The sequence below is a fragment of the Oryctolagus cuniculus genome, chromosome 1 (genome assembly GCF_964237555.1).
Source record: "Oryctolagus cuniculus chromosome 1, mOryCun1.1, whole genome shotgun sequence".
In the NCBI taxonomy this organism is placed as follows: domain Eukaryota; kingdom Metazoa; phylum Chordata; class Mammalia; order Lagomorpha; family Leporidae; genus Oryctolagus; species Oryctolagus cuniculus.
The window spans coordinates 113510945-113524157 of NC_091432.1; the positions used below are offsets into that span (position 1 = coordinate 113510945).

Genomic DNA, 13213 nt, shown 5'->3' on the forward strand with positions numbered 1-13213 from the left:
GGTCCAAGCACCTGGGCCATGCTGCTTTCCCAGGTGCATTAGCAGGAAGCTGGATTGGAAGTGGAGCAGCTGGGACATGTACTGGTGCCCATCCGTGATGCTGGCATTGCAGGGGGGGCAGCTTTACCTGCTATGCCACAGCACTGGCTCCTTGGAGCTTTTAAATTTTTTTAAGTGTTTTTCAATTTATTATAGACAAATTACTACTTAAAAATTCATGAGAAAATTGAATTAAAAGATAAATTTTGTAAAAGATTTTATTTATTTATTTGAGAGGTAGACACAGAGAGAGGGAGAGACAGAGAGGTCTTCCATCTGCTGGTTCACTTCCCAGCTGGCTGCAATGGCTGGAGCTGAACCTATCCCAAGCTAGGAGCCAGGAGCTTCCTCTGGGTCTCCCAAGTGGGTGGAGGTGCCCAAGGACTTGGGCCATCTTCCACTGCTTTCCCAGGCCACAGCAGAGAACTGGGTCAGAAGAGGAGCAGCCAGCACCTGAACCAGTACCCACATGGGATGGCAATGCTGCAGACTGAGGCTTAGCATACTACACCACAGTGCCGACCCCAAGATAAATATTTTTGATGAAAAAAAAAATTGAAATCCATGCATAGCTTTTCATAATATGTGTTTTCTACAATCCTTTGAAGTACACTTAATAAACAAAATGTAGGGGGGGAATGCTTAGCAAAAAGATTGTTTTGTTTTTCATTTACTGGAATTGCTCTGTAATTAGCACTTATTTTTTCCAGTTTAGTTGGAGAGCTGTTCCTGTCCTTTTTTGCCTTAAAAGAGATAAAGTATAGGGACCGGCATAGTGGCATAGCAGGTAAAACTGCTGCCTGTGACACTGGCATCCCATACCAGTGCTGGTTTGGGTCCCAGCTGTTCTACTTTTGATTCAACTCTCTGCTAATGGTCTGGGAAAACAGTGGAAGATGGCCCAAATGTTTGGGCTCCTGCCACCCATGTGGGAGAACGGGATAAAGCTCCTGGCTTCTGGCTTTGGCCTGGTCCAGTGCTGGCTGGTGCAGCCATCTGGGGAATGAACCAACGGATAGAGGATCTCTCTGTCTACCCCCCTCTCTCTCTGTGACTTTCAAATAAATAAGAAGCTGTTTAAAAATGAAAGAGAGAGGTAAATTTTAGCGGGTCACCACCTTCTCTATGAAAATTCTTCATGCTAGTGTTAAGGTCCTAGAATGCAGTATGGGCATTCCTGTGTTGTGTCTGTACTGTGGTCATAGACTGAACTCCCAATTCTAGCCATTATTGCAAACAGGTTTGGAATCATTTGGTCACAAATGAGATCAAGCAAGAGCTTATGTAGAGTGGTATAGATTTCTTATACTTCAAGCAGAAGCTTAATATATTTTGTGTAAAACGTAGTTCATTTCTTCACATCGTGAGTGAAATGGATGAAACAGTGAACGTGAGGCCTTTCTGATATTCTCCTCTGAACCACCTTGGAGTTTTCAGATCCACTTCGCAGTGATTTTCCAGCTCCTGAGCTGGAGATGTATTCAATAGGGCTGCTACAAAAAAAAGATTCCTGTCTCTTTCACCTGTGGTTCTCTCCTTGGATGCACACTCTTGGCAGTACATCTGGAGCTGCCAAGAGAAGATCTCCAGGTCCCAACCACTGAGCTCGTCATCTACGAAGGCTTCTGATTCAGCAGTCGTGGTGGGACCTGAGAATTAATGTGTTTTTAAACGTTCTACCAATGATTCTGATGGATAGTCAGCATTGAGATGTTGGTTTAGTAATTGTTACATTTGTTGAAGGTTTTGTGCTATTAACTCATTCAATAAATATCAGTGTCCTCCAGACAGTAGTGAACTAGGTCAGGGCTCTCCCTGCCTTCATAGAGTTTATGTGCTGCTGGGGAAGCGGGCAAAGGAATGCGGTTGAACAAGATGTGCTGATGGCTGTGCTGAGCACATTCCATGTTAATCCTGCCAGTAGTGCTGTACTTTTGGAGGAAAGTGAGACTGAGAAAGGTTAAGTAACTTGTCTGAGACCACATGCCCAGGAAGCATTGGAACCTGGTTTGAACCCAGGGTTTCCAACTCTAAAATTAATCCTAATTACTTTTTTCTATTCCCTTTCTCATAACTGTTACCACATTGGCTATTTAAGGCTTAATAAACTCCCAGAGCATATTACATTAATTTCATGTTTGTTTAAGCTGTTCCTTCTTCTTGATTGTGCCGATTATGCTTCAATGATCTGTATTCATTATTCTTATTATATTTATGATCTATTCACTATAGTATATTAGAAAAAACAATGAAAAATCCCAGTACTGGCTTTTGTGACTGTGAGACCTTAGTCAAATTATTTAACATCTCTAAGCCTTACTTTGCTCATTTATTAAAATGAAAATGGGAGTATTTATCTTGCAAGTTGTTTTGAGAACTTAGTGAAATAAGCTATGTTAAAGAGACTGGTACTAAGCAGAGCAAAAAGTTAAGGTCCATAATGCTCATTTCTTTTTATTTTTTATTTTTTTGTCTGCTAAGTTGCTAGCAAAATCATTAAATGGATGATAATATTTTCTCTTTTTTTTTTTTTTTTTTTTTTTTTGACAGGCAGAGTGGACAGTGAGAGAGAGAGAGAGAGAGAGAGAGAGAAAGGTCTTCCTTTGCCTTTGGTTCACCCTCCAATGGCCGCCGCGGCCGGCGCGCTGCGGCCGGCGCACCGCGCTGATCCGATGGCAGGAGCCAGGAGCCAGGTGCTTTTCCTGGTCTCCCATGGGGTGCAGGGCCCAAGCACCTGGGCCATCCTCCACTGCACTCCCTGGCCACAGCAGAGAGCTGGCCTGGAAGAGGGGCAACTGGGACAGAATCCGGCGCCCCGACCGGGACTAGAACCCGGTGTGCCGACGCCGCTAGGCGGAGGATTAGCCTAGTGAGCCGCGGCGCCGGCCAATATTTTCTCTTTTTAAAATTTATTTTTCATTTTATTTGAAAGGCAGTTGTGGAGGGGGAAGAAGTGAGACAGAGAAAGAGAGAGAGAGAGAGAGATCTTCCATCCACTGGTTCACTCTCCCAAATATCTGCAATAGCCAGGGTTGGGCCAGGCCCATGCCAGAATCCAGGAACCAGAAAATCAGTCGAGATCTCCCACAGAGGTGTCAGGAACCCAATTACTGAGCCATCTCCTGCTGTCTCCAGGGTGTGCATTCGTAGGAAGCTGGAATCCAAAGTAGAAGTGAGACTTGAACCCAGGAACTTCAATATGAGATATGGGCTTCTTAACCACTATGCCACTTGTGCACTCCTTTTTTATTTATTTTTATTTTTATTTATTTATTTTATTTGAAAGAAAGAGAAGGAGAGGGAGAGGGAGAGGGAGAGAGAGAGAGACTGGTTCACTCCCCAAACAGCTGCGATGGCCGAAGCCAATCTGAAGCCAGGAGCCAGGAGCTTCTTTTGGATCTCCCACGTGGGTGCAGGGGCCCAAGAACTTGGGCCATCTTCTACTGCCATAGAAGAGAGCCTGTAGCCGTAGCTACAGGCCGTAGCAGAGAGCTGCATCAGAAGTGGAGCAGCCAGGAATTGAACCGGCGCCCATATGGGATGCTGGCATGGCAGGCGGCGGCTTTACCTGCTATGCCACAGGGCCAGTCCCATACTCCTTTTATTTTTTTTTTTAATAGTTATGGATGCTTTTTGCTTTTTGGTCAATGTATTTTTAAGGTTTGGTGTCTTTTAGTCAAATTGAAACAGTTTTCTTACTAATCGTGACTACATATTTGTGAGCATATGCATGGTTACCAAGTGGTTTTAAAACCTTTAATTAGTCTTAGTGTTATGAAAATATGAGAGAAAGGAGATACTCAGAATTACATGACCCAATCTCAGCTCTTTAAAAACTTATAGCCTAAAATAGCATCTAAACTATCTTTTCTTCATTTATCAAAGGGAATATGATATAGAGCAGAATTGGAAATCTTGCTCAAGGGACACAGGAAATCATTCTTTTGTACCATTAATTGTCATGCTACTGTTTCATAGAAGGAGATAAATTATTTACCAAGAGTTGTTGAAATCACCTGTCCCTTCTGTGGGCACCATTGCTAAGTAGGACTCCCTGAGGTAAATGTCCTTTGCCTGGAGGCACACTCACTTAGGCTTTCTTGAACATGATTGCTATTTAAAAGCTCTGATTACTACCTGATATGCTTTTCTTTTTTTTTTCCCCCATAGGTCAGTAAAATTGTATCAAATGTTCCCCAGTTGGAGTTTCTAAACCTGAGTTCCAACCCTCTGAATTTGTCGGTTTTAGAAAGAACATGTGCTGGGTCCTTCTCTGGGGTTCGCAAACTTGTCCTCAACAACATCAAAGCTTCATGGGAGACAGTCCACACGATACTGCAGGAGTTACCAGAGTAAGTCCAGGGAGCAGGGTCAGGAGGGAGCTATGTTGCCACCTGTGTTCATATGTAGAATTACTGCTGATCTCCCATCTCAGAAATACTAGAACTACAGATTGTGTGGAGAAAGAGGCTAGAAAAATGAAGCAATGAGAATGAGGGTAGGAGGGTAATGTAGTAGCACTTCCAATGGAATCCTTGTTCGGTGCTGAGTAGCGCCAAGACATAGGATATGTCATCCTTTGGCTAGAAAATACCCCTGAGAAGCACTTAACACTTCTAGGTCAACTAGTCTTTCTCTGTTTTAATCTTCTGATTACCCGATGTAAGAATTCTGCCTCTGGCCTTTGGAAGGAAGATCATAATATCTCTGAAATATGTTAGCATTTAGATGTTTAAATACCTAGCTGGTCTGATGGAAAATAGGACTTAGTATTCTTTTCAATAATAAAAAAAAGAAATTATACCTTTTTTGATCAGTTTGGAAACCTTTTATCATGTTTTGTTTATATCTCTTTTTTGTAGTTTAAAGAAATATGTGAAGCTGTAGTTTGCCTAAATATTGAAAAAATTATCAAAGCCCTTCAGAATCCTGTCTTACTCCATCATTAGTTCTCACTCTCACTCTAATGAAATTGGTTTCCTCACTGCATGCAAAATCCATCCTGGTAGAATGAGATTTAAAATTTCAGTCCCACTATCTACCATATGATCTATGATGAGTGACCTAACAGTTGAGCTCAACAGCTTTCCTTTTCTATAAAATGGGCCTAATTGTATTTACCTGGCAGAAAGAGAAGTAAAATCTATAATGTATGGCAAAGGGCATGACATAGGGTAGAAACTCATTAAATGTTAGTTATTATTTCTAAACATTTGTTCATTTTGTTTATAGAATTTTCTTCTATCTTCTCTCAATATGTACAAGTCCACCCCCTCCTTCAGGCCATGAATCCTTCTGACTGAAATTTCAATTTCATTGCTATGTTAACTACTATTACTTTCAGTTATTACCACTTACTTTAGTACTTAATCATTTAAGCACAAAATTAATTTAGTACAAGCTTATATCATTCTCTGCTCTCTTATGTAGTGTAGGTTTTCTCTTCCCTGCTATCTTGAGTTACTTTGTGTATGGTAGGCATTTATATATTTACTAACTGAATGAAAATGAGTGTAAAACTGCTTTAACAATGAAATATTTCCTTTTTTTCTCTGCAGTTTGGAGGAGCTCTTCCTGTGCCTTAATGACTATGAAACAGTGTCTTGTCCTTCTATTTGCTGTCATTCTCTTAAGCTACTACATATAACAGACAATAACCTCCAAGATTGGACTGAAATACGGAAGCTAGGAGTTATGTTTCCTTCACTGGATACCCTTGTCCTGGCCAACAATCATCTGAATGCTATTGAGGAGCCTGATGATTCATTAGCCAGGTTGTTTCCCAATCTGCGATCCATCAGCCTCCATAAGTCAGGTGAGATACAGGCTGGCTTTCATTCTACATGCAAATTGATCTGAGCCTGTGTGTGAAGTCCAATGAGAGTATATTTCTTTCAGTCATAGTTCTACCCTTTTAGAGGATGAATTTTCAACATGACATGCAGATGTCTATTGATTGGCTAAGTAGAAGCATTCATTTTCATGAATGGTCTGATAAATATTAAGTGGCAGAGCACTGTTAGCAATTTATATTTTATACGCTAAAAGGGTCATGCTAAGAAAGGAGTGAAGTGAAACTGATGAATCTAAAAGGAAAAGGCAAAGTAAGAAAGGGTACAAAGAATTACCAATGAGGCCATAATGTCCGTACATAATTTAAAGAATCCTGACCCGCTGTGCTTTTTCAAGTGCGCACTTTCCTAGTGTCTGTGTGTAATTGGTCGGCAGTTTATTGCCATCTGATCCCATGGATCATAGGCATGATTATATTTAACTTATTTCCCTTTTTAAAATTAATCAATTTTATTCTTGAGAGTAGTTTTAGGTTTTGTTTTTAATTACTCAAAAAAAAACTTTTTTTTTTTTAATTTAGCTTTCTAACTCTTTGCTTGTGCCTTCAACACTTTCACAACGATTTTCTGCTCCTTGATAAGGAAAGCACGCTTGATCCTGTCATGGACACATTTAGCACACGTGGAACTCCCATGGGCCTTGCTGACAGGTTTTTCATTTTAGACCACCTCATCAGAGCTTTCGATCTCACAGCACAAACCCCTCGACGTCTGCCTGGGCACATGCCACATGCAGATTTTGGTGCCTTGCCAACCTTCTCAGTATAAACAATTCTGTTACCAGGAGTTCCGGACAGTCTGGTTTTGGTGGAGGCTGTATAGTAGGGAGAGAATTGGGCAGAAATTGGGCAGAAAGTAAAGAGAGTCCCCATGCTTCCTACACACCCTCCTCCACTATCAACATCAGCACCAAAGTGGTACATTTGCACCACTTCCATCAGTGAGCCTGCGCTGACACATCATTTCACACCAAGTTCAGAGTTTACATTAGGGTTCCCTCTTGTATTTTAACAAATGTGTAATGCCATGCATCTACCATTGAGTATTTTACAGAATTGATTCACTGCCCTAACATCCCTCTGTGTTCTACATATTCATGCCCCTAACCTTGGCAACCACTGATTTTTTTAGTGTTTCTACAGTTTTGCCTTTTCCAGAGTATTATATAGTGGGAATCACATAGTATGTAGATTTATAGATTGCCTCTTTCCCTTGGTAATATGCATTTAGGTCTTCCATATATCCTCATGGCTTAAAAGCTCATTATTTTTAGTGCTGAATAATACTTCATTTTCTGGATGCAACATATTTTATTGATCCACTCACCCACTAAAGGACATTTTGTTTGCTTCCAAGTTTTGGGGCAATTATGAATAAAGATGCTATAAACCTATACATGCAGGGGGTTGTGTGGACCTCAGTTTTCAGTTCACTTGGGTAAATGCCAAGGAGCGTGATTGCTGGATCATGTGGTAAAAGTATATTTAATTTTATAAGAAACTGTCAAAGTGTCTTCCACAGTGGCTGTATCATTTTGTATGCCCACCACCAATATTGAGCATTCTTCTTACTCTACATCTTACCTGCATTTGGTGTTTTCAGTGTATTGGATTGTAATCATTCTAATAGGTGTGTTGTGGTATTTCATTATCATTCTCTAAGCATGTGGTGTTATACATCTTTTCATGTGCCTACTTGCCACCTGTTTGTCTTCTTTGGTGAAGTGTCTGCTCCATTGTTCAGTCAAGCTATTGATTTCTTATTGTTGAAGTTGTTTTTTTAATTTCTGACTGATATATACAAATTATACATATTGTGGGGTACCATGTGATGTTTTGATGTATGAATACATTATGTCACGTTCAAATCAGAGTAAGCATATCTGTCTCATCAAAGATTTATCATTTATTTGTGATGGATATTCTAGCTTTCCTTTTAAGATATGTAAAATTTGAAATAATAATACCTTTAAAGGGAAAATTCTGCCTTTTAAATATATATGTATACACATACACACATGCACACATGACATTATCATTACCTAAAATCACCAGATTGTGCAATGGAACACCTGAGCTTCTTTGTCCTATCTAATATAACTTAGTACCCAGTAATCAACCTTTCCCCACCCTCCTTCCCTCTACTCTCCCCAGCCTCTGGTAACCACCTTTCTACTCTCAACTTCATGCGGTCAACTTTTTTAGATTGCATACATGGGTGAGATCATACAGTACTTGTCTGTGCTTGGCTTAGTTCACTTAACAGAATGTCCTACAATTCTATTCATATTATTGCAAATAAGAGGATTGCATAGTGGCTGCATAGTTTCCCACTGTGTATACGTGTGCCCCATTGTCTTTATCCATTCGTCAGATGATGTGTACTCAGGTTGTTTCCATTCCTGGCTGTTGTGAAGAGTGCTGCAATACACATGGGAATGCAGAATTTCTTTGGATCAGGGTGATTCTTGCCAGAGTGAGTTCGTGTCCCTTGTGCATCCACTCAGTGGTGGGTTGCTGGATCATAAGGTAGTTCTATTTTGAAGAAACTCTATATTGTTTTCCAGAATGGCTGTGATAATTTGCATTCCCACCAACAGTGTGCAAGGATTCCCTTTCCTCCACATTCTTACTAGGGCGTGTTACCTTTCGTCTTGTTGGTCTTAGCCATTCAATAAGTGAAATGCTCATTTTGGTTTTGGTTTGTATTTTTCTGATGATCAGTGATACTAAACATTTTTTCATGCACTTGTGGCCATATGCATGCCTTTCTTTGAAAAAATGCTTAGATCTATCACCCATTTTAAAAAATTTTATTTTTTTATTTGAAAATCAGAGTTACAGGGAGAGAGGGAGAGACAGAGGACAGGGAGACAGAGATCTTGCATCCTCTGGTTCACTTCCCAGATGGCTACAATGGCCAGGGCTGGGCCATGCCAAAGCCAGGAGCTAGGAGTTTCCTCTGGATCTCCTACATGGGCATCAGGACCCCAAACACTTGAGCCATTTTCAGTTGCTTTTCTCAGGCCATTAACAAGGAGTTGAATCGGAAGTGGAGCAGCTGGACACAAACCGGTACCTGTATGGGATAGAGGCATCGCAGGCAGAGGCTTTACCCTCTACACTACAACGGTGGCCCCAGCTCATTTTTAAATTAGTTTTTTTGTCTTTGAACTGAATTCTTTACATATTATTAACTCTGCCAGATGTTTAACTTGCAAATGTCTCCTCCCATTCTATACGTTGTCTCTTCACTCTGCTGATTGTTTCCTTTGCTGCACAGAAGCTTTTAGTCTCATGAAATCCTATTTATCTATTTTTGCTTTTTTTCCCCCATTTGGGATCTGAGCCAGTAAATTCTTGCCCATTTCAGTGTCCTGAAGCATTCCCTCTGTGTTTTATTCTAGTAGTTCATAATTTCAGGTTTTATCTTCAGGTCTTCAATCAATTTTGAGTTGAATTTTTGTATATGGTAAGGGACAGGACTCTGGTTTTGTTCATCTGCATGTGCATATCCAGTTTTTCCAGCACTACATGTTGAAAAGTCTGTTCTTCTCCTTTGTCAGAGAAGAGTTGACTGTAAATGTGTGGGGTTGCTTCTAAGCTTTCTATTCTGTTTTGTTGGTATATGTATCTGTTTTTATGCCAATATACTGTTTTACTTATTATAACTTTGTAATACATTTTAAAGTCACGTAGTGTTATGCCTCCTGCTTTGCTCTTTTTGCTAAAGATTGCTTTGGCTATTCAGGTGTTTGTGTGTGTGTGTGTGTGTGTGTGTGTGTGGTTTAGGATTTTCTTCCCTAGTTGTGCGAAAAATATCATTATTATTTTGATAGGAGTTGCAATGACTCTGTATTTGACTTTGGATAATATGGCCATTTTAACTCTATTGACTATTCCAATCCATGATTGCAGAATGTCTTTGTATTTCTTGGTGCCCCCCCTGAGTTTCTTTCATGAGTGTTTTATAGTTTTCATTGTAGAGATTTGTAACCTTTTTTTTAAAAAAAGATTTATTTATTCGCTTGAAAGTCAGAATTACACAGAGAAAGAAGAGACAGAGAGAGAGGCAGGGGGTCGGGGAGGGAGAAAGAGAGAGAGAGAAAGGTCTTCCATTTGCTGGTTTACTCCCCAGTTAGCCGCGATGGCCAGAGCTGCACCAATCCAGGAGCCAGGAGCCAGGATCCAGGTGCTTCTTCCAAGTCTCCCACATGGGTGCAGGGGCCCAAAGACTTGGGCCATCTTCTACTGCTTTCCCAGGCCATAGCAGAGAGCTGGATCAGAAGTGGAGCAGCTGGGACTTGAACTGGTGCCCATTTGGGATTCTGGCTTCACAGGCAGCGGCTTTACCTGCTACGCCACAGCACTGGCCCTTTTCACCTTGTTTTTAAAAGTCTGGTTAAGGTTATTCCCAGATATTTTTGTTTTGTAGCTATTTGAAATAAGATTTTTAAAAATTTTCTTTTCCAGATAATTTGCTAGTGGGTATAATAGCACCATGGATTTTTGTATTTTGATGTTTGTATCTTGGGACTTTTCTCAATTTATTCTTAACTGTAGTAGTTTTTTGATGGGGCTTTGAGATTTTCTATGTATAAGTTATGTTATCTGCAATAGTGACAATTTGACAGTTCTTCCTCTCCAATGTGGATACCTTTGGTTTCTCTTTCATGCCCATTCACTCTGACTAGGACTTCCAGTACTAAGTTGAATAAAAGTGGTGGCGATGGGCATCCTTGTCTTCTTCAGATATTAGAGAGAAAGCCTTCAGCTTTTCCCCATTTAGCACGATGTTAGCTGTTGACTTGTTATTCATAGCCGTTATTATGTTGAGGTACATTATTCTGTTAAGAGTTTTTATTATGAAGGTATGCTGCATTTCATCAGATGTCTTTTCTGCATCTTTTTAGATTAATGTGTTATTTTTGTCTTTAATTTTGTTGATGTGGTGCACCACGTTTTGTGATTTGCCTTTGTTGAACAGTCCTTGTATCCCTAGGATAAATCCCTTTTGATCATAATGAATAATCTTTTTAATGTGCTATTGGATTCAGTTTGTTGGTATTTTGTTGAGGATTTTGCATTTGTGTTCATCAGGATTTGGGTCTGTAGCTTTATCTTTCTGTTGTTGTATCCTTTTCTAATTTTGGTGTTAGAGTAATGCTGGCCTCATAGAATGAGTTTGGAAAAATTCTCTCTTCTGATTTTTAGTAATTTGAGAAGAATTGGTGTCAGTTTTCTTTAGGTGTTTAGTAGAATTGAGCAATGAAGTCATCTAATGCTGAGTTTTTCTTTGTTGGGAGCCTACGGACTTTTTTGGGAGACAAAGAACAGTCTGAGTGTCTTTTTTAAACTACTGATTCAATCTTATTACTTGTTATTGATCTATTTGAGAATTATTTTTCTTTGATTCAATCTTTATAAAGTAACTTTACCAAGGAATATGTCCACTTCTTTTAGGTTATCAAATTTGTTGGTATATAATTGTTCAGAGTAATCTCTAACAATCTTGTATTTCTGTAATGTTAGTTATAATGTTTCCATTTTCATCTCTGATTTTATTAAAATAAAAAAGTACTTTTCCTCCAACAGTAGAGACAAGGGCTGTAAACAATAATCAGATCTCAAAATGTCAATTTCACTCATATACATTAAATTTTTTGTACTCTGTTAGTTACCATAGATCAGGGAAAACATATATTTGTCTTTTGGGGAGTAGCTTATTTTGCTAAATAGAATGGTTTCCAGTTGCTTCTGTTTTGTTGCAAAGGATAGGATTTCATTCTTGTTATTGTTGAGTAATATTCCTTAGTGTATGTATACCACATTTTTTATCTAGTCATTGGTGGATAGACATCTGATTGTTTCCAATTCTTAGCTATTGTGAATTGAATTATGGAAGCAACCCAGATGTCCATCAACCAACCCATAACTGGATATAGAAAATGTGGTATACATACACTATGGAATTTGGGAGTACAGATAGTTCTTTCATATGCTGATTTCATTTCATTTGGGTAAATCCCCAGGAATGAGATGGCTGGGTTATATGGTATATCTAGAATTTTCATCTTTTTGAGGAATCTCCATACTATCTTCCACAATGGCTATATTAGTTTACATTCCTACCAACAGTATTTTAGGGTACTTTTCTGCCCACATCCTAGCTAGCATTTATTGTTTTTTGACTTCTGTATGATAGCCATTCTAATGGGGTTAGATGAAACCTCATTGTGGTTTTTATTTGCATTTCCCTGATGGCTAGTGATCTTGAGCATTTTTGCATGTGTCTGTTGGCCATTTGAATTTTACCATTTGCAAAATGCCTGTTCAAGTCCTTTGCCCATTTCTTAACTGGATTGTTCATTTTCTTTCTTCCTTTTTTTAAAGATTTATTTATTTATTTTAAAGGCAAAGATACAGAGAGGAGGAGAGAGACAGAGAGGGTGAGATCTTCCATGTGCTGGTTCACTTCCCAAATGGCTCCAATGGCCGGGGCTGGGCCAGGCCAAAACCAGGAGCCAGGAGCTTCTTCTAGGTTTTCCATGCAGTTGCAGGAGCCTAAGTACTTGGGCCATTTCTGCTGCCTTGCCAGACACATTATCAGGGAGCTGGATTGGAAGTGGAGCAGCTGAAACTTGAACCCAGCACATATATGGGATGCTGACATTGCAGGCAGAGGCTTACCCCCCTACGCCACAAAGCTGGCCCCTGGATTGTTCCTTTTATTGTTGTTGAGTTTCTTGAGCTCTTTATAGATTCTGGATATTAATCCCTTATCAGTTGCATAGTTTGCAAATATTTTCCATCTTTCTCTTGGTTGCCTCTTCACTTTGTTGATTGTTTCCTTTGCAGTGTAGAAGCTTGTTAGCTTGATGTAATCCCATTTGTCTAGTTGTTGCTTTTATTGCCTGTGCTTCTGGGATCTTTTCCAAGAAGTCTTTGCCTATGCCAATGTCTTGCAAATTTTCTCCAATGTTCTCCTTTAGTAATTTGATGGCATTAGGTCATAGATTTAAATCCTTGATACATTTTGAGTTGATTTGTGTATAAGGTGTAATGTAGGGATCTTGTTTTATATTTCTGCATTTGAAGATCTAATTTCCCTAGCACCATTGCTTGAAGAGACTATCATTTCTCCAGGGATTAATTTTAACTCCTTTGTCAAAGAATGGTTGTAGATGGCAGGATTGACTTCTGGGGTTTCTATTCTGTTCCCTTGGTCTGCATGTCTATTTCCATGCCAGTACCAGGCTGCTTTGATTATAACTGCCCTGTAACATGTCTTAAAATCTGGTATTGTGATGTTTCCATCTTTGT

At 39.6% G+C, this 13213-nt stretch overlaps 1 protein-coding gene across 15 annotated transcripts in view; it reads left to right on the forward strand.

The window, feature by feature from the left end:
* The window catches only part of TBCEL (tubulin folding cofactor E like), a 91219-nt gene that overhangs the window by 31340 nt on the left and 46666 nt on the right, over positions 1-13213 (forward strand). For 14 of the 15 annotated variants that reach the window (XM_008260555.4, XM_070047310.1, XM_017343003.3 and 11 more), the window contains 2 exons: positions 4210-4391; positions 5598-5854. In XM_008260555.4, coding sequence (XP_008258777.1) covers positions 4210-4391; positions 5598-5854 — 439 coding nt within the window. The remainder of the gene's footprint in view (positions 1-4209; positions 4392-5597; positions 5855-13213) is intronic. The other variant, XM_051819480.2, reaches the window with a different exon arrangement.